Source organism: Cynoglossus semilaevis, chromosome Z, assembly GCF_000523025.1.
Source record: "Cynoglossus semilaevis isolate Cse_v1.0 chromosome Z, Cse_v1.0, whole genome shotgun sequence".
In the NCBI taxonomy this organism is placed as follows: Eukaryota; Metazoa; Chordata; class Actinopteri; order Pleuronectiformes; family Cynoglossidae; genus Cynoglossus; species Cynoglossus semilaevis.
Window position 1 is genome coordinate 18,742,330 of NC_024328.1, and position 24,789 is coordinate 18,767,118.

General features: G+C 37.5%; 3 protein-coding genes across 4 annotated transcripts in view; 2 read left to right on the top strand and 1 right to left on the bottom strand.

Moving 5' to 3' along the window:
* abhd17b (abhydrolase domain containing 17B, depalmitoylase) overlaps positions 1-6,640 on the bottom strand; it is a 16,914-nt gene extending 10,274 nt beyond the window's left edge. Inside the window, exons 1-2 of the mRNA XM_025053282.1 lie at positions 6,121-6,640; positions 3,392-3,868 (exon numbers count right to left, since the gene is read on the bottom strand). Coding sequence (XP_024909050.1) covers positions 3,392-3,858 — 467 coding nt within the window. The 5' untranslated portion in view covers positions 3,859-3,868; positions 6,121-6,640. The remainder of the gene's footprint in view (positions 1-3,391; positions 3,869-6,120) is intronic.
* A 1,058-nt stretch (positions 6,641-7,698) lies between these two features.
* Positions 7,699-9,819, top strand: czh9orf85 (chromosome Z C9orf85 homolog). Its single transcript, XM_008336754.3, has 4 exons — positions 7,699-7,904; positions 8,388-8,494; positions 8,580-8,693; positions 9,282-9,819. The coding sequence occupies exons 1-4, from the start codon at positions 7,803-7,805 to the stop codon at positions 9,427-9,429; spliced, it is 471 nt and encodes a 156-aa protein (XP_008334976.2). The 5' UTR covers positions 7,699-7,802; the 3' UTR covers positions 9,430-9,819.
* A 1,794-nt stretch (positions 9,820-11,613) lies between these two features.
* Positions 11,614-22,682, top strand: gda (guanine deaminase). Of its 2 annotated transcripts, none has more exons than XM_008336755.3 (14): positions 11,614-11,861; positions 12,785-12,873; positions 13,108-13,279; positions 14,226-14,313; positions 15,320-15,425; positions 16,005-16,032; positions 16,160-16,267; positions 16,945-17,052; positions 17,134-17,231; positions 17,498-17,565; positions 17,925-18,071; positions 18,238-18,356; positions 21,628-21,655; positions 21,755-22,682. In XM_008336755.3, the coding sequence occupies exons 1-14, from the start codon at positions 11,733-11,735 to the stop codon at positions 21,826-21,828; spliced, it is 1,362 nt and encodes a 453-aa protein (XP_008334977.1). In that variant the 5' UTR covers positions 11,614-11,732; the 3' UTR covers positions 21,829-22,682. The 2 variants fall into 2 exon arrangements, with proteins under 2 accessions (XP_008334977.1, XP_024908962.1); XM_025053194.1 differs by having other exon boundaries at positions 11,727-11,856.
* Positions 22,683-24,789: the final 2,107 nt, after the last annotated feature.

Sequence of the window (24,789 nt, forward strand, 5' to 3'; positions counted from 1 at the left end):
TGGTTTGGACATGTGCAGAGGAGGGACAGTGGATACATTGGTAGAAGAATGTTAGAGATGGAGCTACCAGGTAGGAGAAAGAGAGGAAGGCCAAAGAGGAGATATATGGATGTAGTGAGGGAGGACATGCAGATAGATGGAGTCAGAGTAGGAAATGCAGAGAACAGGGAGAGATGGAAATCAATGATTTGCTGTGGCAACCCCTGAAAAAGCCAAAAGAAGAAGAATGTTTACATATTATTATAAAAATAAATATAAAAATAAAATTGTTTTTTTTTAGCTCTGCAGTCTGTGTAGTCTCTTATTGTGGCCTATAAACATATGTTCAAATATAACAAACTATTTATTTTTATAATCTAAACCTATGTTGACAGTCAGAAGTCTTTGTGTAAATTTAAAATCTCCAGTATAGCCTACACAACTGCCTGATCTGGAAGAGGATCCTGACATTTATAGCAATGTTTATACAAACAGAAGATCTTTGATCTGATTATAGCCAGCTTGAATAAATATTTCACTGCAAGTAGCTTAACTTGCATTCTCAGCAACAACAGACGTGGGTTTCGCTCGCAAACAGACTTCTATAAGGCTGTGGCTCGTAGAAGAGGTAACTGACCTCTGCAATCTTACATGGGAAAATAATGCAAATGAGACGATATAGAGGGAGCTGCAGTTACAGGAAAAAGCTTGCACAGGAAAATGAGATGCAGAAATACAGAGTGTAGTTCTCGTTTTCTCCCCCCAAACCACAATATTAATTTTCAACATGTAGTAACATAAAACAGTTTGTAGCCCATTTCTCTGTAATGAAGAGGTGGAGATCTTCAACCAAATGTGCGTTTTGGAACCATCTTAACCTTCTCTTCAGACCTGTCTTTTTCTGCTTAGTATGACATCCTCAATGTATGCAGTTGAATTAAAATTGTTCAAATATTTAGTCTTTATGTCTTATTTGACGTGCTATGAAAGTGGAGCCATACTAAAATGCAGCAATTTCTTTACAAAAGAATAAATAAACTGTTGAAAAAAAATGTCTGAACTGTTGTTGTTGTTTTAGCTTGTTGTATTTACTGTCTTTGTGTCAACATAAAAAAAAAGGTCATAAGCTGATTATTTGTAGGTAAAAAATATAAAACCATTGAATTTCATTTGGTAGCAGCCACTGGAAGCAGGTGATCACTGCTTATTGGTGATGGTTGAAAAAATTCCTTTGCACACATTCCTACTTGGACTGCCGCTTTACAATAGAAGTGTAATAATCCATCATTAACTAACTAAAGGCAAAAAGAAACACTGTGGAACTGTGAGTGTGGTCCTATAAACCTAATCCCACAGCTACAGAACACAAAGATTTAGAATACAGTGTGTGTGTGTTTGTGTGTAAGAGTGTGTGTGACTGATTTGGCTTTGTGCTTTTCATTACCTTCTATAGCCCTGCTATCTATAGAGTCACTGTGTGAAGAAAATGCAAATTTACACCCATACAACTACTCGTACTCTGTGAGAGGAAGAGTGTGTTTCAATCAGCTCATCACATTCCAACACATTTGAAATTGGTAAATTAGCTTTGCCTGACTCCTAAAAACTCCTTTCTAAAAAGCAGTGCACTAATGTGAGCATTTTATTATTATTTTTCCCTTGGCGAGGACTTACTTGCTAACAGCAAACAACCAGAAAAGACACAATAGTTACAGACTAAAAACTATAAAAAATAAAATAAATGCAGATATACCTCCTACTTTTTTAAAAAAAACGTATTTGTTAAATCAGCAGTACATATCCAACCTCTCCTGGCCCTGTATATCTGTATTGCTACGAGTATTATCAGTCAGCATTTTGAAATTTCTACACACTGAATACACACACACACACATTAGAAGCACTCTGAGCTTCAACAGCTCAGTTTGGTCCACTTGATTGTGATTTGGATGCACTGGATTAAATACGTACATACATTGCTACTCTTGTCAATACAAAAGCTTTGGTTTTTTACTTAGCAAATATTCATCAGTGTTTGTTTGCCAACTGTAAGTAAACAGAACAACCTTCTGTCCTTCCTTTATCTCCCAGCTTACATAAAAATACCACAGACATGAGTAACACATACTTTGTGATAACCCTGCTACATTCAGATCAGGATCAGTCTAGGTGTGTGAACCTCATCTGAACACCAATTTGTCAAATTATATGTTTCCTAGAGCACAAAAATAGGAGATGACAAAAGGGTGGGAGACAATGAGGTTATTCAACAAGGATGGAAGGACCTTAAGTAGAAAATGTAACCTTTAGTAATGCACTGCACTGCACTTACACTTAAGCAGCTAATTTCTATTGCCCATCAGAGATATGGTGTCCTTGTACGAGATAGAGCCACATGACAAACAGGTTTTATCAGCTGTAAAGTTAGTCCCGGTCAAAATATGTAGCGATAGCGATCAGAACTAATAACCAGTCAAGTGATAAAAGTCTTTATGTAGCCTTTGGACTAAAACCATGCAACACAGCAACCACTCGCACCTACAGTACAGACAAATCAAAACACACAACCACACACCTACCAAAAAAACAGCAGTGTAAATAACAATGGATGACAATCTAATTTTTGCCTTTTCAGTCACCTGATTGCCTCACAACAACCTCTCTATGTAATAATCAGGAGAGGTTTTTTTCTCCTCATATTAGTTTTTCACTTTTTTAAACCATCTTGGTTGAAGTCCTTGTGAATTTGTTTTTATTACTGTCTTGTTTACGGTGTGAATAAAAAAGAAAGAACTGAGGTGAAAATTATTTGTTTACAAAATTAACACCAAGTGCCATCAGACTGACGTTTAACGTTTAGGTGTTATTGTGTCCTCTTTTCTTTTTGTTGTGTTTTTAATTTACATATGCACAAGTTTCTTTGAGTAGCTTTTTTTTCCCTTTAGGTTTAATACATGACTCTATACAACTTTTTTATGTCCGATACAAATACAACATGGAGTGTCTACTGACCCTGTCAACAGAATTTCGTGCAAAGTTGAGCACTTAAATCGGGTCCCTAGCCATGTATTCTTTCTCGCTCTCTCTCCTTCTGTTGTTGAAAGCACTAACTGCATTATTTGTAACTTCAAAAATGCAATGTAAAAAGATCACAGTCATTTTTACTGTTTAGGTTCATCCCTGTGCCAAGAATAGACATAGTCATTGTTGTAAGAGTCTGGCAAAAGGTGGCTGCACTTGTGTGCCTCATTACCAGCCTGTTAGCCTCAGTTAAAGGCTCTGTATGCTATTCAGTTACCTTAGCTTCAGCGTTTACAGTATCTAATCAATGCTTAGTCACTCTGTCTTGAACAATTGCCCTTCCCCCACCCCCTCCTCCACTGATTGGCTTCATTCATCCTCCTCTCCTTACCTTGACCGCAGGGCCTGCCAGGCAGCGTCTACATCAGCATACAGGTTCTTCTCTGAAGGTTTTCCAGAACTGGCCCCGTAACCCGAGTAATCATAAGAGAAGACGTTACAGTTGATCCGTGATCCAAGGCCTATATAGAAACTACTCATTTGGCCCAAGTCCACAGCGTTTCCATGGGAAAATAACAGGGTGTAGCGGGCGCTGGGTGAGCAGCGGACAAACATGCAGGCGATGCGGTTTCCTCTGGATGTGCGTGTCATGAAACACTCTATGGAGTCCTTCTCCCTGGATGAGTACTGCCAGTCCGCACGCTCCGAGAGGTGAAGCGTCCACCTGCTGCCACTCTCATCGCACATAAGGCTGTAGGTGGGATCAGGGGGCAGAAAGGCCAGCTTGGAGGCAATCCTACTGGGACACGGCGGGCAGCAGAACAGGCAACATAACTCACTGATCGACAGGTGATTCATCTTCAGAGAACTGAAAAGAAAATGAAAATGACTAAAACAGAAACAAACACAGTGGGGAAAAGTAAAAAGAAAACCTAACCCTGTATGCATCACTTACTCAGTACTCATCCCATTATTGTTCAAGGGAGGAACTAGAACCAATCCCAGCTGACATGACAAAAGAAGGCTCTACCCTGAGGAGCTCAAAATAAAAAAAGTTTCTTTTCACTAATACACATCTGTTGTCTGAAAGAATTATTAAATGCAATAAAGCTGCTCTGACTTATGAACATTTGTTCTGGGTCTACCTGAGGAGCAACTCTGCTAAAATATTGACTTTAAAGGACTGTTTTATTTCATACTACCCCTCTCACCTAAGGCTAATGTCTAATATTTCCCTGATGCTTCTGGTTTGCAAAAGCCAGAACATGAGAGGTCTTTCCTGACTTGACTTTTGGCAGCACATTGTCTCCCATGGATGGTGACATGAATAACTATTCATGTCAGGTTATGACAATGAAAATAGTATTGCGATGTCAATGATGGTGCTCAATGTAAAACATTAGCACCTGCTATTTCAACTATGCAATAACTGCAAAGCGCAGTGATGCAAAGTTTTTCTTAAACATATTTCACGCACCAGCTGTTGATTAACAGACATTCTGAGGGGCATTTGGCAATTGGTTTTGATAAAAAATAACCCCACTGCTTGGTTTCAGTGTTGGGTGAAACATGATAACCTTTAACTAAGGACAGAGACATCTACAGCCAAATGGACATTCCATTATGGTGATTTAATTTCCTTTTAATGACCATATGAAGTTTGTCACCACCTCAAGTTAAGAAGAAACGTCACAGCTAATTTAAAAGGCATAAAGAAATGAAGAAGCTTGGTAAAATGAAAGGGAAACAAAAGTGTAAAAAAAAGAAAATTGGTTAAAAAACTAAAAAAAAAAGTTCTTAGGGTTTTTTACCGTGTTTTTTTTACATTGTGAGAAGGAGATAACTGCCTCACAAGTCGCAATTAAATTTAAAGCTTATTCTGAGCTTCTCAGTTTAGGTAATTTTCTAATCGAAGCTGAAAAAACAGAAATAGCCTAAATTTTTATTTAAAATATTTAAACTATATATTTTGTACTCAGGAACAACATCTTTGTTAATTTGTCTATTCAAAAACAGCTGCAGGCACCAACCTTTTAAAAACACAACGCAGGCCGATTGATAACAAAAATAGTGCAGACTGACATAAAAACTAACAACACTGGATGTTCCTGTTTCAGCTACTCCAGTCTTTGTGATGTAATTAAGGAATGAAACTGGTTAAGCTGCAGGTTAGTCGTACAGGGAAACTCCATTTACAAATCAGTCCTGACACTTTGATGATACACAGGTGACATTAATTCCACTTAATTACCTGTGTGTCATTCATATCTACTGCTGACTGCACCAAAGAGGACATAAAGTGATTAATACCTTCCAATGTCATATACAGGATGCTGCTGATTTCCACAAAGAGCAGACACGAGGAAAACACATACAGTGGATTCAGTTTGGTTCCTAAAATATCATAAACAGCCCATCATCTATGGAGTTAAGCCATGAGAAAATCTATTTGAAAAATGTGTTGAAGCCAGCACATCCTATAGTGAGAATGTAAGTGATGTGTGTGTGTGTGTCCTTATTTATTTGTTTCAATTTTAATGTATTTTCTGTGTAATCCCCCAACTCAATATTTAAATAAAAAAAAACAAGTAGCAAAAACAAGCACATTCAGCTCTGAATGACGTGGGTCACCCTGTTTACATAATAAATGGCAATCGAAATAAAATGTATTCCTAATCACACACATTTGCTACTGTGTTGCAAGCATTTAATTTATATTATCAATATAATGACAATCCATCCAAATTTTAAAGAAATTTTGCTTAGTCTACCTTTACCAACATTGTTGGCCACATTGTCTTAGATTGGATTATTTATTTGGTTTCGTTTTAGACTTACAAAAATAATGAAAAGGGAATAAGGAGGGTTAACTGTCTGGGTCTTTTTATTATAATTAACCTGCATCACTGAAGCATGCAAAAATTCTGAATGACTACGGCTGTAACTAAGTATTACCCAGACTTCGATGTCTATCGATCAGTTACTTTCTTGATTAACCGATTAATCGAAGTCGTATGTTAAAATTTCTTTGTCGCTGAGAAGAGAAACATTCAAATATTTACATTAAAGTAGTTCTAATATTGGTATGAAAACACTGCAAAAACATGTCCTGGGCATTACCTGACAGCTGCTTGGACGCTTGATTAGTTTTTTCTTCTAATTTAGGATAGGAATATTGGTCTAAGTCGCCTGGTTCCGTTGGTTTATTTGATTCTTGTCGACAAATTGTTTTTTTCTCAACTTCAGTTGATTGACAGGATGATTCTTGTTCAGTTTTTTCTCAGTTTCGCTGCTAGTGCCGTCTGTGAACGATGGCACTTTTTAAATGTGTATTTCCTCCACTCCTTGCAACGCAGCAATCACAGCTCTTCGTCCTCGTCTCCAGACCACAGCCTCCTCAACTGTCGAGTCTGGGTTTTTCCTCACATATGGCCCTGAATGACAACAAGGTTGACTCTTTCAAAAAAAAATCCAAGTCTGGATAAATCAACGACTGCATGAGTTTAATTCATTAACAGCCAAAAAATAACTGTAGTCCCACCAGACGTCTGCCGTCGAAGAACAACTCTGTGACATCACAGTTGTGAGTGTGCTGCTGTTCATTTTCTGGACTGGTAACAAGGGGCGGGGCTCACTATATTTCCTTTTCCTTAATATGGCAGACCAGACCCGTTGTGCTTACATCGCTGCCATCTACGGGCTAGTTTTTGAATAGCATTACGGAATGGTTTTCGTCATTTTAGTTCTTGTCAGGAAGACTTGAGAACAAACCTATTAGCGGCCTTCGAATGCTGCAAGAAAATGTTATTTGTTGCACCTCGCCTGCTGGTCTTTGTTCATGAAGTTCAGAAAATACTCTGTATTTAAAAACGATGCCCCTTTCCAAATATCAAGGAAACATTGAAAGAAAAAGAAAGTTAGGAGAACAAAGTCGCAAATTAATGAAAATATATGTGTAATAATGCGGCGAAAAGTCGTTGTATTTCAAAACAACAGCTATCCAACATAGGCCACAGGCAGTTGAAGCATTCTTCTGGCACTTTCATCTGTCCACCGCATGGTGTCGTGCCACAGCGCGTTTGAGAAAACCAAGTATAATTTGTATAATAAAAATAGATTTTAATTGTGACATTATTATTATTGACTTTCTCCAAGTACATATACATACACATACACATACATACATACATACAGTATAATACATTTTATTCTATAAGCGCCTTTCTGTCACCCGAGGACACCTAAGTAGTAGTAGTAGTAGTAGTAGTAGTAGTAGTAGTAGTAGTAGTGTAATTATTGAACAATTTGTACGTATTTGTAAGTTATACACTGAGGTCATTTTGAGGCATCCTACCACAATATCCGCTGTGGATACGTACTATCTATTTCTTTCAAAACATCAATTAAACAAAGGTACGGATGTATTTTTTAAAAATAATATATAAAAATTCTATTACAAATATAATTTTCTCCCAGTTTTCTTTATTACTTCATCTAGTAATTTTAGATGTTTTTGCTTTAAATTCGGCCTTTATCCTCCGTCTTCAGTTATTACAAAATTAATCGATTTTTTAACAGGACGATTATTAAATCTACTCACATAGCTTATATATTTTTTTATTTCATTTTTTATATATATTTGTGTTTTGAAAGTTTAAAACATTTCACGTCCCGTACCACGAATGACGACATATTGTTACTACTTCCGGGTTAGTACTTCAGGCATGGCTTTAGAACGAGTATACATGTGGAAGTAACCAGAAAATAGTCACAACAGCCAATAAAAGCAAGATTTAAATAAGATGAGTTCTCAGAAAGGTAACGTATCTCGGTCTCGCGGCCAAAAACATCAAAACATCACAGCTTTTAAAAATGACAAGTACGGAGCAACAGTACAAATCAAGGTTTGTCAACACGTCTCTTCATGTGTGAAGCAAGTGTATGCGTGGTTTATCCCACACTTGGTAAACTAGCTTGTTACAACAGCAGTAAAACTTTGTAATGAATGCAGTTCTAACGAAACACAGCAAAGAACTTTTTTGTGCAACAACTCATGTTTTGTGCTGCAATGTAAATAGTTATTGCGATGTAGCAATTAATGGTATGGGTTAATAGCTATTATTGTACTTATGTAATTATAAACCATCCAAATCGACCTCATATCGTTCCGATGTACATTTGTGTGTTTTGGTAACAACAAAGAATGGATTAATTGTGCCTTATATGCTGAGTTTGTCTGTAGAAGCCTACACCTTTGAATGTGCTTAGTGTCTGTTATGTACAGGACCTTTGTTCTGTCCACGTTGTACTTACTGATCACTTTTCAAACTTTTCTTTGTCTTATTTTTACACATTGTTTACCTTTTTATGTGTGATCATAATTGTAGAACGCTAAGTCAAAGATACACAATGGACTCTGTCAACACTGCAAAGATGTTCTTGAGTGGAAAGTCAAGTACAGCAAATATAAGCCTCTTACACAACCAAAAAAATGGTGAGTGGAAATATTAGTTTATATGGATAAATGTGTGTAATCTCATTTTACTGCTTTAACATCTACATTTTGACTGTAATTCCAGTGTGAAATGCTCTCAAAAGACAGTGAAAGATGCCTATCACATTGTCTGTAAACCCTGTTCTCTTCAACTGGAAATCTGCTGCAAATGTGGAAAGAAGGAAGACATCGTTATTCCGTAGGTATTCCTATGCCATTTAGGAGTCCGCAGCAAATTCTAAGTCCACAGTAAACAAGCATGTTTTAAATCCAATGTTACAAAAGTGCTGTTTAGAAATACGAGCAAATCTCTGCCAAGGCTGTACCTGATGAGGTTACAGGATTATATTGTAGTTTGTCCTTTTTTTTCTAAACGAAATTTGGTTAACATTACATCAACTGCACAAATCAGCTGAACTCTAAAGACTCTTCAAAGCTTACTTTTAGAGGTCTCAACCTCAAATGTTCCTCTCATCTGCTAATTTCTAAAAGTAACCCTTGTTCTACACTTATGAAAAGAATGAAAGAAAATGACAGCATCTTCAACTGGGCCTCCTTGAATGAAAAATTTATAAATGGATGGAAGTTTAGACGGCCAGACAGACTGTTCTTAAAGATTGACATCATGTGGAAAATAAAAAATCCATAACTACCGATTATACATTCTCTTTCACATAAACCTGTTGGTTTTCTATTTTGAGAAATGATCTCAGATACCCTTGTTTAGAATGATTAATCACAGGAAGTGAGTTCAAAACATCAATAATATACTATTTTTTGCTAATAGTGTGAACTCGCAACTGGATGATGAACAAGAAGAAGAAGAAGACAAGCAGATGAAGAAAACACATAGAGGACAAAGGAAGGACTTAGACAGTGATGATGATTTTGATGATGATAGTGACATCGATGACCTGGATGGTGAGGATGATTAAGACCTTGCTCATGACTCAAAAGGAAAAACATCACATGGAAAAGGGAAGAAAGACTTGGACAGTGATGGAAATGGTGATAAAGATGATGGTTGTAACAAAAGTGCTAAGAAAAGACAGAACAATTCTTCTGTGCTCCCAGATGTGTCAAATGTTAATCTAAAGGACTAAAACCTGCATGGTACATTTGGATTTAATTGTAAATGTACCTGTATATTACTTTTTTTTTAGTTCAAATTAACTTTCCTAAAATGAGCAAATTAAGTAAAATCTCATTGCAAGTTTGATACTGAGTGATCTCATTTCTTTTACCAACTGGTTGTTGAAGCTCACCTGAATTATGATGATCAATCATTAGATCAATCATGATCTAATAAAAAGCTTCAAATTTAATCACATTACACTGTCATCCTGTGGCAAGATGTTTAGTTATCTGGAAAGGAATGTTTCCAAAATTCGAGTCAATAAACCGTCAACATACCAGTTTAATTTACCAGCCTTAAATCTTCATAAGTCAGTGAATGGTTTCACAATGGCAACGCCCGTCTGTTTTTCACAAGGTGAGGTTTGTATTAAACATGTTATGACGTGACACTTGTTACCATCATGACTCCAGCTAGTTACACATCACCACTGACAATCTTACAGTGCAAGTTTTGATTAATAGCTAAATGGCAAATTTGTTTTGGAAGGGGGGTTGGAACAACTGTCCATTTCGATGGGATAAATTCAGGCAGACTTGCTGAGCGACCAGTTAAGTTTCCAAATGTTTGTTTGATCCATTAGCCCTTTGACTACCTACTTGGAAAGCGGCAACGAGCTACTGTTAGCTAGCAAGTGAAGCGTTGGAGACCCCTGGTTTAGATGTACATGAACTGAATATGAAACATTTTCTCAGCAATAAAAACTAAACAGTTTAATTGATAACTCACAACCACAGCATGTTTTCATATAGGTTTCAGAGGAATGCTGAGCTAAGGCATAATAAAGCTAAAATTATGTACATGTGATCAATGAGTCAGCAAAGTTGACATCAACACAACATAGGAATAAAAATAAAAATAAATGTTATTGTTTCAAGGGTTTCTTTTTTTAGCTCCCTCTTCCTTTGTTACTTTGTTCTCATTTTCTATGGAATGACTTAACATCAAGCACAAACACTCACTGCTACTGCCAAGGGCATTATAAACTTTTTTTTAACTAATAAAAATTCATCATATTTAAAACATCTCCCATAAACAGAAAATCTCACTGTATATAACACAAAGACAGGCAAAGTTTCCACAGCCATTAATTGATCAGTCACAAGCTTACTAAATGTCATCGTGCATGTAATCTGGAAATTACACAAACTCTTACTACTTGACATGTGCGTCATTGCAAATGTTTGTTCTGATGTCATTTATATGGGGCGGTGGTGGCTTAGTGGCTAAGGAAGCAGACTTGGGTCTAGAAGGCTTCAAGTTTGAGTCTACCAAGTTACCACTGAGGTGCTCTGAGCATGAAACCATCCCCACACACTGCTCCCCGGACAGTTTAAAGCTGCCCACTGTTCACTTTGGTGATGGGTTAAAAGCAGAGGTCACATTTGGTTGTGTGCAGTGGTGTGCTGTGTCACAATGAAAAGGAGTTCACTTTCCTTCCTTCCTTAATAATGTGTTGTTTTAATATTTTATTAGCACAAATAACATGTAGCTACACTGAGAAGTGTGAGCTCCTAATGATTTTATATAAAACAAGAACCCCAGTGTTGACTATGACATGACAAACCCTTAGATCATTTTAACTTTATTTAGAAGGTCAATGTTCAAAGTTTAGCTTTGGGTTAAACATGTTCTGTGAAGCTGTGCACCTCAAGCTACAGCAAATAAAAAACAAGCCTTTACACAAATACGGTTGTGTTTGATTAAAGAGCTGTTTGATTATAGATAGATAAATAGATAGATAGATAGATAGATAGATAGATAGATAGATAGAAAAAGGATGATTTTAAATGAGAAATTATATAAGTGCAGAAATTATATATATGAGCAGAAAAATACAGCAAAACAGTATTAGCTAATTAACTAATTATTAGCTTTCAAAATTCGTAGGTAATGTTTCTTTCCGAGAACGGTGTGCGTGCACGACAGCGCGCGCACACCCACTGTGTTCTCATTGGCTACAGACTTTCTTTGCTGTCCGGTGAAGTCGTGACTCCTGCTGCGTACCAGTGACAGTGTGCTGTGGCTGCTGTGTGAGCAGGTGACTCTGTTTTTCTGTCTCGCTCTTATTCGGCTCCATTCTGCTGCTAGTCTACAGACGACATGGAAAGGACCCACACAACCACCGCCGCGATGAAGCACGTCTTCAGGGGGACGTTTATCCACTCCACCCAGCAGACACCGGTGGAGATCCTGGAGGACGCGCTCCTGGGAGTTAACGCAGATGGAAAGGTTATCTAGTCTTTAAAGTGTAACTTAACCAGGTTTTAAATTGAAGTTAAATGTATTATTAATAATAAATAATAATAATATTGTTGTTGTATAAATACTTACTAACCCCAAGACGCAATTGGGCACAAATGGCACATGTTTTTGTTTAATTTTCTGACTTTTCTGACTGCGTGACACTGTCATCATACCTATTTTTTGAAGAACAGTACTGTCAGAGGTTTACAGTCTCTTGAATTGATTTAAAGAACAATCTAAAACAATCTAACAACAGGATCCCAAAAAGGTCATGACAGAATGTTCTTGGGGCACCTATATTTCATATATGGATGTAACACACATTAAGTTTGTAGTATAGGACATTTAAATAAATATTTTTGGAAAAGCCAAATGCAGACTTTAAAGAGAATGTGCTATTGTTATACCCATTTTCAATAATAAGATTTAGTGGTAATTGTGATATACAGTTCCAGTGATTTTTATTGTGACATTAGTTTGACTGTGTAAAGTCACTGTACAGTAGTGTGCTGGTGAATTTCCTTAAATACGTCCATCTTCTTAAAGCGTGCCGCTGTAGGAAGATCATGGACAAAAGGCTGCATCTATTTATGTTTATATATCAGATCAACTACCAAACACTTGCTAAAGTTATAATCACATTATGGGTCACAATGTTTATGTCTGGATCAAATCATGTGTGTTCCAGAGGCAATATACACTGGTATTTAAACTGTAGACAGTATCAACCTTTATTTTTTATTATTTTTATTTAGGTTGTGAAGTGTGGCTTCTATATGTTTATTGAAATAGAAATCAGTAAAGGGTCAAAGCCAAACCTTTTTGCAGGCTGAGACAACACAAGCAAGATGTTCTTATTTTAGTACACAGTAGTGATAATTGACACCTAATTTTTATGATGCCATTAGGTCGCTTTTATTGCCAAACCAGAAGAGCTAAATAAATTGTCAGAGACATTTGGATTTACGCCGGCTGAAGTCACTCACCTAGCACAACAGTAAGTATTTACATACATTCAGTAAGACCTACATTCTTTATTCAAAACCTTTAGTCTTTAGTCTTCGTTGCTAAATATGTGTATGCTAAAAATGTGAAACAAGATATGTTTACAGCACCCCCTGCAGGAGAGGTGTGGGATTTATATTTGTAAACAGTATGTAACATGTTCTTTAAAATCTTTTTTAGTTTTGAATGCAACCATTAAACTCTGTTTTATTTTTAATTGTTGCAGTGAGTTCTTTATGCCAGGAATGGTCGACACCCACATCCATGCACCCCAGTACAGCTACGCTGGTACAGCCCTGGACATGCCTTTACTGCAGTGGCTCAATACCTACACCTTTCCTGCGGAGTCTCGCTTTAAGAGTTTGGATATTGCCAACGAGGTCTACACTCAAGTAGTAGTGAGTTCACATTTATATGAAAAATAAACTGGCTTACATAAGAATACATGTGATCGTCATGATGTCCTCCCCTAGAACTGTAACTGTTTGGCTAGCTTTAATTGGTCTTTCATACATTTTTAGCTACTTTATGGCTAAACCTAATTTTGGTCAATCATTAACTGCTTTGGCTTTCATTTAGCCATTGATCATAAAGCTGTCTTTTATCTGTGACTCAACAACATTTTACATTTCTGGTTATATAATAAACCAACTTCAGACTCCTGAAACAACATGCAAAACCTAGCCAAATACATGGAAATTATTGTGCGTGATACAAAAGTCCTGTTGAATAATTTTCACACTTTTTTAAAGTCAATTTATGTTCTACAGCTGAAATAAAACTAATATTCTGTCCTTAGTCATCATTATGTACAAAGCTGACCTCATGGAATCCAACAAAACAAGCACAACTTGAAACCAGTTCTCTGTAAGATGTTCAACAATTACATTACAAGGTTAGGTTACTATGGTCATTGTGAATTTGTATGCATAACATCATCATAATTAAAATTCCTCTTGTAGTTAAAAAAGTGATTGTTCAAGAAGTGATTGGGGTTTTTTTCAAAATTAAATGTCTGGTGCTTTGTGCTTTAAGAGTCCTTGCGTGTAATTGAGTGACACATCAACAATGCGAGTGCAGCACTAGTCTCTGACTAACACTTACTGTAATGCTACAGGAATTTAGTGACATTTGAAACTGTGGATTTTAAATTAGTGGTTTCCTTGAAGCTAGATTCTGGCTGTTAGAAAGGACTGTGTATATCTAAGCTGCCTTTTGCTGCTGTATGAACAGCTTAAAGAGTTTTTGAGTGTAAAAAGGAATAAATGATGTAAATGGAAAGAAGACGTATATATGACATATATAACCAAAGTTTAATCCTGTCATATGATCACTTTGTCAAAGAAAAGGACCCTGAGAAATGGAACCACCACCGCTTGTTACTTTGCCACCATACACACCGATGCTTCTCTTCTGCTGGCACAAATTACAAGTAAGACACCATGCACTAAAACACACACACACATAAACACACATATACAAATGCAGACCATCTCAGCTTTTAGGTTGTGACCCAGAAATGTGTCAGTGAGTCAAATCAAATGAAGAACACACTTTCCCATGTCATTCTGGCTCCTCATTAGTATTGTGGTAAGTGTCAAACGGGAGATATGTGTTAAATTCCCTGACGAGGAGAACCACTGTTGGATCAATAAAGGACTTCTTATAATATCTTATTTATTGCAGAAAGCTTACATTAACAACAACCAGGAGCCATTCGTTTAATGCTGACAGTGTCATTACGCCACCTATGTTGCGTTATGATTCGGTGACTTTTAGTACAAGAGAGTGATCTATAATGTTGCATTACTGACTTTATGTCATGTTCTTATCATCCAGCACACACACATGTACTGACACTGGCACAGTGAATTGAGGACAGTCACTCAATGTTTCATACTGCTGTCATCAGGTCCATCGAACCTTCACCTTTGCTCTGTTCTCAGTAGCTTTTTCATTTCGTACATACGTAACTGTTATTTTTCTACGTGATCATAAAATTGATCATAAAGCTGTATATGAGTACAGGTCAACAGAAAATGTTTCTGCCGTTGTCAGATCACACACTGTTTCTGTCTAAGGTCCGAAGGAGAAATAATACATGTCATCACCATTATTAATAATTAACACGCCTCCACGAAACCACACCTGTCTGTTTACAAATCACTTTTTACCTCACTGTGGATTTTGGCCTCTTTATCAGACCAGGTTTTGTCCCTCTGTTTTGGTTGGTATTTTTTTAATTTCTTCTTTTTTGGCAACCTTTTTGTTGACTTTTAGCTACTGACTTTAAGCTTTGTTTACATTGAGCTATAGAGGAGTAACGGTATGGGATGATGAAGTAATCAAAGTCAAGTCAACATTGATTTTAATTGTCTTTGAGCGTTAACTTCTTAGATAAACAGACAGAATTAGCTTCATTCTTCTGGTTCTTGCAGATGACTTTGGACAGCGTGCCCTGGTGGGTAAAGTGTGTATGGACAAAAACAGTTCATTGAAACATTACAAAGAGACCATGCAGGAGTCACAGGAGGAAACCTGTCGGTGAGTTTATTCTGTTCTAGGACCCTTCGTGCGTAAATACTTTAACATATAGGCTGACATGCAGTGTGCACACTGTTCAATCCAAATCACAGTGAGGATGCTGATAATTATTTCTTCCTCATTAACAGAAGGCTGTTTCAAGGCAAAAGGAAATAAAACACCTCATCTATCCAGTGTGCCGTTAAATTGAGAAAAGCTTATTCAGCAAAATCTTCAGGCATTTTGTTAACATGCGTGCAATAATGTGTAACAGAACAAATCTAACAGTAAATCTGTATCCCGATATCAAAATACCTCCAGACTGCTGACTTCGTTGACCTACATACATAAACTACGGCTGAGGGCAAAGAGATACTGGACTACAGTAAGAAAATTATAACTAGTGGCTGACCAGAGCATAGCTGGTTATATTGACAGGCCAACATAAAGTATCAGGTCGCTGATACCACATACGTCGAGTGCAATACAAGCGTGTATGAGTATTTGCTTAAATTTCCTTTTTAGAGCTCACTGTCTTTGAAAAGTCTAATACCGATCAGTGACCTCCTCTTCCTAACAGTAACCGTTTACTCCCTTTAGGTTTATTTCAGAGCTCCTAAACAAAAAGGTAAGATACTTTTAACTAACCTATTTCTGAATCCCTGCTTGAATCAAAACTATGTTTATACCCAAGCTCACTTATTTGATTCTTTTTCTGTTTTGTGGTTGTGTTTATGTTGTGTTTTCTGTCTCAGTATCCCCTAGTGAAGCCAGTAGTGACTCCACGCTATGCTCTGTCATGTACAGGAGCCCTGCTGGGACAACTGGGAGCAATTGCTAAGAATAACCACCTGCATATTCAGGTGAGCTCGGCGTGGAAACCAAACCAGGCTGGGTCACCGGGGGATTGTTGCCACATAGTTTGTTTATAGTGATGGGCCCGAGGGAGTAGTGGACAATGGAAAGAGACAAGACAAATGCAGGCTTAAAACTTTGAAGGTTGATATTGTAGAAAGAAAACTTATTGCAGAGCAGAAAGATACCTAATCAGGAACGGCTCCGTAGGAGCGTCACGAAGGATGAGAGTGATTTTCTGTATTCTGTGAAATACTACAATTTGTTAACTTGACAAATAAGCTGTATTATTTACTGTATTAGAGCAATAGGATGGTGTTAGTACTTAGTGCCTTAAAGCAAGAAGGTCATGGTTTGATCGCCATTGTAAACTTTCACAGACTAGAAACATGGAGCATTAAGATAATTAGGTTAATTAGGTTAACACTCTATTGACCTCACCAGGTCACTGCTGGATATAGCTCTATCTACTGCTACTGTATTGACAGGAACTTAGCTGTAGGAGACCAATTAATGAATAAATGAATGAACGGCAGTGTTAAGATAATTCCAGACGTTTTCCTGCACTAGGAATTTTTTTGATAAATACATTTTAGCTCAATAAGTCACAACTCTTTCAAAATAACTAAATAACATTTTTTTTACTGTGTTAATTTTCCAAGTTAATTCCTGTGTCTGTTTCCAGAGTCATATCAGTGAAAACTTAGATGAAGTGAAACTGGTGAAGGAGCTGTTTCCAGAGTGCACATCTTACACTGATGTCTATCACAAACATAATCTGCTGACGGACAAAGTGAGGGCGCTGTAAAACTCTGTTTAAACAAAAGATTGCTTGGATCAATGTTGAATTTACGTTTAACTGGTTGATCCACAGACAGTGATGGCCCACGGCTGCCACCTGACTGATGAAGAGTTGGATCTGTTCAGAGAGACAGGAGCCTCTTTGTCTCACTGCCCCAATTCTAACATTTCGTAAGTAACCGATTTGACCCACTCAAGATCGTGACAAAGCCCTTCGATGTGAAGAGACAAAACTTGCCAGCATGGTTCAACAGTGGCTTTAAAAAAGTAGAATTAAAAGTGAGGACCTATTTTTGGGTCACAACCTACCATTTGATTAGGCTGGTTTACAGGAGTCCAATTATAAAATAATTTAATGACATCTCCTCCTCTCTCTCTCTCTCTCTCTCTCTCTCTCTCTCCCTCCCCTCTCTCTCTCTTTCTTTCTCTCTCTTTAGATTGTGCAGTGGTCTGTTGAATGTTCGTAACGTCCTCAACCACAAAGTGAAGTTGGGGCTGGGAACAGGTAAGCGCAAAGACAACATCAGAAAATATAATTTTGGTCAAATGACTCAGTAGTAGGGTTTGTTTATAATATAACATATAATACAGTATGTAAATCATACATGCAGCTACAGTCCTGTTGTGTCAGACAGAAGTAGTTTCACAGATCTGGTATGGGTCAGCTGACATCCATCAGCTGACTATGTTACATTTATAATTTATACAAAAGTGGACCATATTTCATGTCCAGCTCATGCTGAATTGTTTTATATTGATCAGATCAAACTTGAAAATCTGGAACTGCATTTTAACATAAGGCTGTAAAATGTATTTTTGTGTCTGAATTTGCCTGACCTCTCTTTGTTTCTGATACTACCTCAGACATTGCTGGAGGCTACTCAGCGTCTATCCTTGATGCTGTGAGGAAAACATTGGATGTATCCAAGGTCTTGACCATTCTGGAGCCAGAAAATGACGTGCTAACATTTGAGGAAGTCTTCAGACTGGCTACACTGGGAGGAAGTCAAGGTGAGACAGTGAAAACAACCATTTTGCCAAAACAGTGCTCAGTGTTTGTGTTTACGCTTACCATGGTGGTCTAACTGCAACAGTAGTAGCTATGGGTACAACCATAATGGCTAATTACAATTGAACAATTGAAGGTCAGTGAACACATGGCTTTTTCTGTCTGTAGCCTTGTCCATAGATGACCACACAGGGAACTTTGTTGTGGGAAAAGACTTTGATGCTCTTCGGGTAAATGCAGCTGCTCCTGGTGGGCCCATCGACATCATAGACTGTGAAGGACCAAAGGTTGGTGAATTTGATTAGATGTTTTTTTTCTCTGCAGACTCACCATGTTCTTTCTAATACAACTTGTTGCTACATGAAACAAAAGGCAAACCCTTTGCTTGTGTCTAAGTTATACTGCTGTAGGCTTAGACCGCTTTGGGAAACCTGCACAGTGTAAACAGTCTTCTTCTTTTTCTTTCGGCTTTGACCCTTTTTTTCAGGGGTTGCCACAGTGAATCATTGATTTCCATCTCTCCCTGTTCTCTGTATCTTCTACTCTGACTCCAACTATCTCCATGTCCTCCCTCACTGCATCCATATATCTCATCTTTGGTCTTCCTCTCTTTCTCCTACCTGGTAGCTCCATCGACCAACATTCTTCTACCAATGTATCCACTGTCCCTCCTCTGCACATGTCCAAACCATCTCAATCTGGCTTCTCTAGCTTTTTCTCCAAACCTTCCTGTCTGTGTTGTCCCTCTAATGACCTCATTCCTAATCCTGTCCATTCTTGTCACTCCTAAAGAGAATCTTAGCATCTTTAACTCTGCCACATCCAGCTCCGCCTCCTGCCTTCTGCATATTGCCTCTCAACCATTCCCTTCACCTTAGCTGACACTCCTTTTCCAAATTACATAATTTATTTATACTTTCATTATACACCTGCCTTTCCCCTGCAATACCCACGTTTCCCTGATAGATGGCGCCCTAATGCGTGACATTTATCTTAGTTCAGGCGGACGTTTTATCTATCTGCTCCTGACCCAGTCCCCCTGTTCAATTTTAGGACCAACTATGGTCCACGAGCCAAAACGTTTGCCCACACCTGAGGTAGATGATTTGCAATTCAATAGCATCAACCAATTTGGCTGAAAAACTAGCTATTGTTTTTTACAACTCACACAAGTTACACATAAGCTATAAAAGAAAGGAAAAGAATAATTGAACCTTAAAATCCAACAAAAGTCAACTTTAAAGGTCCCACGTTACCAGGGCAGTGTCGCTGAGGTTTAGGAGCACCACCAGTTTCCTTCAAGTGAGCTGTATTTGCTAGATTTTATAGATGGTTGAGTGGTGCTAGTCTTTTAAAAACAATGTTCTTACTATTTTGGATTATCAACAGAATAAACCAAAACATTTTTTATTAGTAGATTGACTGATTGTTTTCATAAAGACTGAAATGTATTTAATAAACTTTCACACTTCTCGTCGAAAACAACAGTTCTGCTACTTTTACTTGGAATGCCGTCAGCACGGCTCCAGGTGCGGTAATGTTTTCTATTTGGGCGAGACTGAAATCTCTAAATTCTTGGATGGATCACTTTTATTCTACAAGATGGAACTGAATGATTTTCTTCTTTCCTCTGACATGTTTTATTGCCTGCTGGTGGCAAAACGTCCACTCAGCTGCGAAATATCAGCTGTCAGCAATCTGATGAAGTGCTAGATGTTTTTGAACAGACAAACTCCACAGACCTCACACCCTAAACAAACAAAAAGTTTAGTGAAAAACACTGTGTAAATGAAAACAACGTCAACAGAATGTGTGTAAATCAAGAAGAAAATAACCCTGCTGTTTTTTTTTTACTTTCTCTAGATGAGCATTACAGTTCTCAGTTGTCCACAGCCAATGGTGATTTTCTGTAATGTCCCATAAATTCATAAGGAATGTCTTGGTCCATAATTGCAATGTAAGACGTTAAAACATATTTCATACAGGAACTAGTTGGCAAGCAGAGCGGACAAATAAAACATTACATTACATTACATTTACATTTGCCGATTGTATGCAATACATTGGATTGCTTTCTTCGTGTTTTTTTAATTATTATTTTTTATCGCGCTTCAAAGCGTGAGTCAGACTCTTCTGATGTTTTTTTGTTTGAGATCAGGCATGGACAAACATTTTGACTCTCGGGCCTAATAAAGGCCTAAATGCTACAATGCTTTTATAATTTTCTACGTCATCTATTGGGGAAACGTGGGTATTGCAGGGAAAAGGCAGAAGTATAATGATAATAGAAATAAACTATATAATTTGGAAAAGTTTGGTGGGCCGGATTAAAAAGCTGAACGGGCTGCATCCAGCCCCCGAGATCTTAGTTTGCCCATGCTTGATCTAGATTATGATATTAGTGTAGGCGAGTGACACAGGTACTTGTGGTGGGTACTTATACCTTTAATGATCAAAGCCAACAGTAGATATTGTAAAACAGCTTATTTCAATAAAGGGACAAGATTTAAGAGTTTTACTATTAAAATAGAAGAATGACACTCAATCCAAACACTCATCTTGTTTTTAAATAGGTTTTGTTTGAATAAGAATGCAAATGCAATGAGTTTGTATTTTTAAGATGTGTCTCTGGTTTGATTTAAAGGCACAATCTTTCAGATTTCCGATGACCAAATCTTAGTTTTGTTTTTCTTTTCTTTTTGCTCTGTGCACCTCAATAATTTTCAGGGGTACAACTGAAAGGCATTAGATTTTTGGTCTTGGAAATTCAGTTCTCTACTGTTCCCTGTCATTGTACCTACATTCAGAGTTCCAAACTTCAGACTAACACTTCTATTCTTCATCTTTTCTCGTTTTCTCCTAACCAAACACCCTCCTCTTCTTCTCTGTCTCTGACCAACAGTAGTCCAATTTCCATCAGTGCCCTGTTGGTCAACAGCACTGTTGGCGGTCGTTGTTAACCTGGGCCTTGACCGATCCGGTATGGAAATTGTTTTAGTGATTCGCATATTTGATTTAGCTAAACGTTTTACGCCGGATGCCCTTCCTGAGGCAACCCTCACCATTTATCCGGGTTTGGGATCAGCACTATAAAACACTGATTCGTGTACCCTAGTGGCTGGTTTACAGTGTAAACAGTGGAGGAGTTAAAAAAAAGTTTGCTTGTTGCTTTGTGCTTACACATTGTACAATATGTTGGGCTATCTATTTATATAATTATAAATGTTGTACAGTTTTCACAGTTTATCACAGCTGTTCCTACAATTACAACACGACATAACTAAACATGCTGACAAAGATAGCAGTGCAATAACAACGGTTAGCTGTCATCTTGGGTCAATATTATTGATAAAACATTTTTTTAACAGTTTAGTTTTCTGTTTCCAAGCTCCATTTGGACGGTCTATTCTTCTGATGGGTTGATGTCTGTAAGATAAAGACAGTTCACTGAAATGTGAATGTAATGTCAACACCTGTTTTATTTCTGTTTGCGCTTGTATTAGCATAAAAATTGTGAGTTTTTGCAGCAACTCTGAACTTTCTTCATTTAAATTTCAGGTTTTGTTGGAGAAATTCCTCAATTTGGGTGAGTTTTTTCCTTTAGCCCACGTGACGTCCCGACATAATTTCTGTGCTTCACACATCTACTTCATTGTATTTCTCTGTATTTTTTTGTGTGTTTCAGGTGATGACCGTAACATTCTGGAGGTGTTTGTTGCTGGGAGGCGGGTCGTACCATTTACGTACCAGGTCGTGTAAACCTGTGTAAAGCCATTTGTCCATCTCACAGCATAATGTTTTAGATATGGAAGACATGATTAGTAAATTAAGGATTTTAGGTTAAGATGTTTTACCTCATGATAAGAAGGGACAATGAAAGACTGAATTTACTTTTGAAAAACAAAAATTTAGTTCTTTAAAAACTTGTTTAGTAGCTGTCAACAGCAAAACAAATGTCCATAATGCTGACAAGATGAATGAGCATGCCACAATGACTGCAAAATACTAAATATCTTTCAGCTAAGTACTTAGCTGAAAGATATTAGTTTTTCTTACCTGCAGTTGACAATGGTAAAAAAAGAACCTGTGTGTCTCCAGTGGTGGTGCAAAGAAATCTTAATTATCATTTAGCCTATAACTGTTTTCACTTAGAGATGCACTTATGAAATATAGTTGTTGTTGTTGTGTTTTTATTTTGTCTGTCTTTTTATTTTCTGACACAAGCCATGTCCAAATTCAGGGTCTGCAATTGCATTGCAATTAGCATCTTTAAATTAAGGAAATGTAAAAAATTAAGACGGAAGAAATTAAGAAAGTGTCTCTCAGCGCACCCTCTAGGGGTGATCTAATCCTACGTGGAAGGTTGCGGCTAACTTTTAATGCTGTTGTGTCTTCTGCCTATTCATTTTTTCTTACCACCGTTGCCAAAATGTTTGTGACTTATCCTGCTTTGCTATGAGTAGTTAAACCTGGTATAAAACATTGACTGTATACACATTCCCCCATTTTCCCCTGTAATGTTTTTAGAAGGATAAGTACTCAAGTACTTAAGTATCGAGACAAATGTGTTTTGTGAATTTGGACTATACAAATAAAATTGACTTGTCAGACTATTAAACGTCTGTTGTTTGTAGGCCAAGACAAAATAAATAAAGGATGAAACATATATAAATTGGGACACAAGTGTCATCATGTAACATGAATTCAGTTTGAAGTCTTGGAGATATTAATGATAATAGGGAAAAAAGGAAGTCAGGGACATTTTTTAGACCTATGATGTAGATTTGCATGAGTTATGTCAGGAAAATTTTTCTGTTAGATAGGACTGAAAAAATGCTGTTAGTTCATACCCCAGTTTCCTAACACACAAAGAATTCAAATAAAGATCAAATAAAGATCTGATCAAATAAAGAATCAAATATGAGATCTCAAATTTTAAAAGTTTTACTTGCAAGCAAGGAGAGCAGAACAACGGTTACATTCAGAACTTTCCGATGATATCGGAATATGCAGCGTCTTACGCCACTGTGCATATTCAGAAATTCACACGTTAGCCAAATCTGGCATAAGTACTCGCAGCCAACCCTTGCCTTTGCAGTTATGAAGTGCTATCACAGCCATGGTCTCTAGTATAGTTGCAGGATATGGGGCAAGTTTTCGGTTATGACGTGCATGGTGTGGAACAAAAGAACAAACATAACAATCAGTCAAATTACGTGCTGCTGCTGTGTAATTAGCAACCTGAAACCAATGATTGTCCTCATGGTCGTGATTGTCCATCAAAGCTCTCCTAAGTCTCAGTGGATGAGATAAGTTGGTCTGAAAATAAGATTCAGTTCCATTCATGTTATCATTGTCTATTCCTTTTTGGTATTCCCACCACATAATTGGAAACACAATAATGAATGCGATAAAGGTGAAGAAACATAATGTCCCTCTTATTCCACACAGTCCTAGTTGCCGGAAGGGATGCCAAGGAGTCATTTCTGATACACACTAGGGGGTGTTCTACCCATTGGTTTCTTCACCCGGGTTGAGGCGATCACTGCGGTAGTGACAGCTACATTACATTCGCTGCATACACCTAATGAAAGCACAGACAATGACTAAACAATATTGTTGATTTTGTGATTTGTTTAGTTCAATATAGTCCATGTGTAGATGTTTAAAGGGTTCCTTTGGCATCAGAAATGAGCCTTGTCTTGTTCTTACAGCTCCTTGAGCATTATGTTTTAAACTGATTATACACTGTTGTACATGCTTCTGTGCAGCTTTTTGAAAAATTTGAACAGTAAAAAACTTGTTGTACTGCTCCAATCATCCCTGCTGTTGTCACATGGCACTGCCCATGGGACACATGTGCAGCCCAAGAATAGAGGGACGGTGGCAGTACCGGTTTACCTGATGGAGTATGAAATAAAATACCATTTTCAGATTTAGTCATATCAGTAGTAGGTTGCATAAGAGATTGATGTTGTAGAAGAACACTATTGTCAACCTGATGTGTCGACAATAGATTAAGAGCCACATCAGTCACATGCTGTCCAGTAGCTATAGCTCTAGCAGTACAGTCTGCTAAGGCATTGCCCAGGGACACAAGATCAGTTTTAACGGTGTGTGCCGGGCAATGTACAATAGCTAAAGCTGAAGGAAGAGAGAGAGCACGGCATAAGTCTTTCAAAAGATGAGCATGCTTTACTGGACTGCCAGATGATGTGGAGAAATCACAAAGATGCCACATAGCTGTGTGTGTGCGGCAAGCATTAAAAACATATTTACTATCAGTGTAAATTGTGACTGGAAAACCGGAAGCATAGTGGAACGCCATGTACATAGCTTTTAGTTCTGCTGCTTGAGCAGAATAAGAAGATGGAAGTGTGAAAGTCTGAACGGTCCTTGACCTCACATCAGACACCATTACCTTTTTTATTCTATTCTATTCTATTTTTGACTTTCTTCAGTCACGGTTTTTCAACCTATTCACAAAACGTCTGAACGGTCCCTGACCTCACATCAAACACTAATAGATTTACGTCTAACAGGTCCCAGACCTCGCATTAGACACTATTAGTTTTAGTAGGAAAGTCTGAACGGTCGCATCAGACAACATTACCTTTTTTTCAGGACCTACTATTGTATTTTTGACGTCACGGTTTTTCAACCTATTCATAAAACTTTGCGTGTATTATACTCACTTCACTGCGCACAGTAATTATTTAT

Excerpts from the sequence above, each read along its gene's own strand:
- czh9orf85 (XM_008336754.3), top strand. The coding sequence starts at position 7,803 with ATGAGTTCTCAGAAAGGTAACGTATCTCGGTCTCGCGGCCAAAAACAT. Across the intron at positions 7,905-8,387 it reads GAGCAACAGTACAAATCAAG|AACGCTAAGTCAAAGATACA; the intron begins GTTTGTCAACAC and ends TCATAATTGTAG. Across the intron at positions 8,495-8,579 it reads CTTACACAACCAAAAAAATG|TGTGAAATGCTCTCAAAAGA; the intron begins GTGAGTGGAAAT and ends CTGTAATTCCAG.
- gda (XM_008336755.3), top strand. The coding sequence starts at position 11,733 with ATGGAAAGGACCCACACAACCACCGCCGCGATGAAGCACGTCTTCAGG. Across the intron at positions 13,280-14,225 it reads AGGTCTACACTCAAGTAGTA|AAAAGGACCCTGAGAAATGG; the intron begins GTGAGTTCACAT and ends ACTTTGTCAAAG. Across the intron at positions 17,232-17,497 it reads TGCCCCAATTCTAACATTTC|ATTGTGCAGTGGTCTGTTGA; the intron begins GTAAGTAACCGA and ends CTCTCTCTTTAG.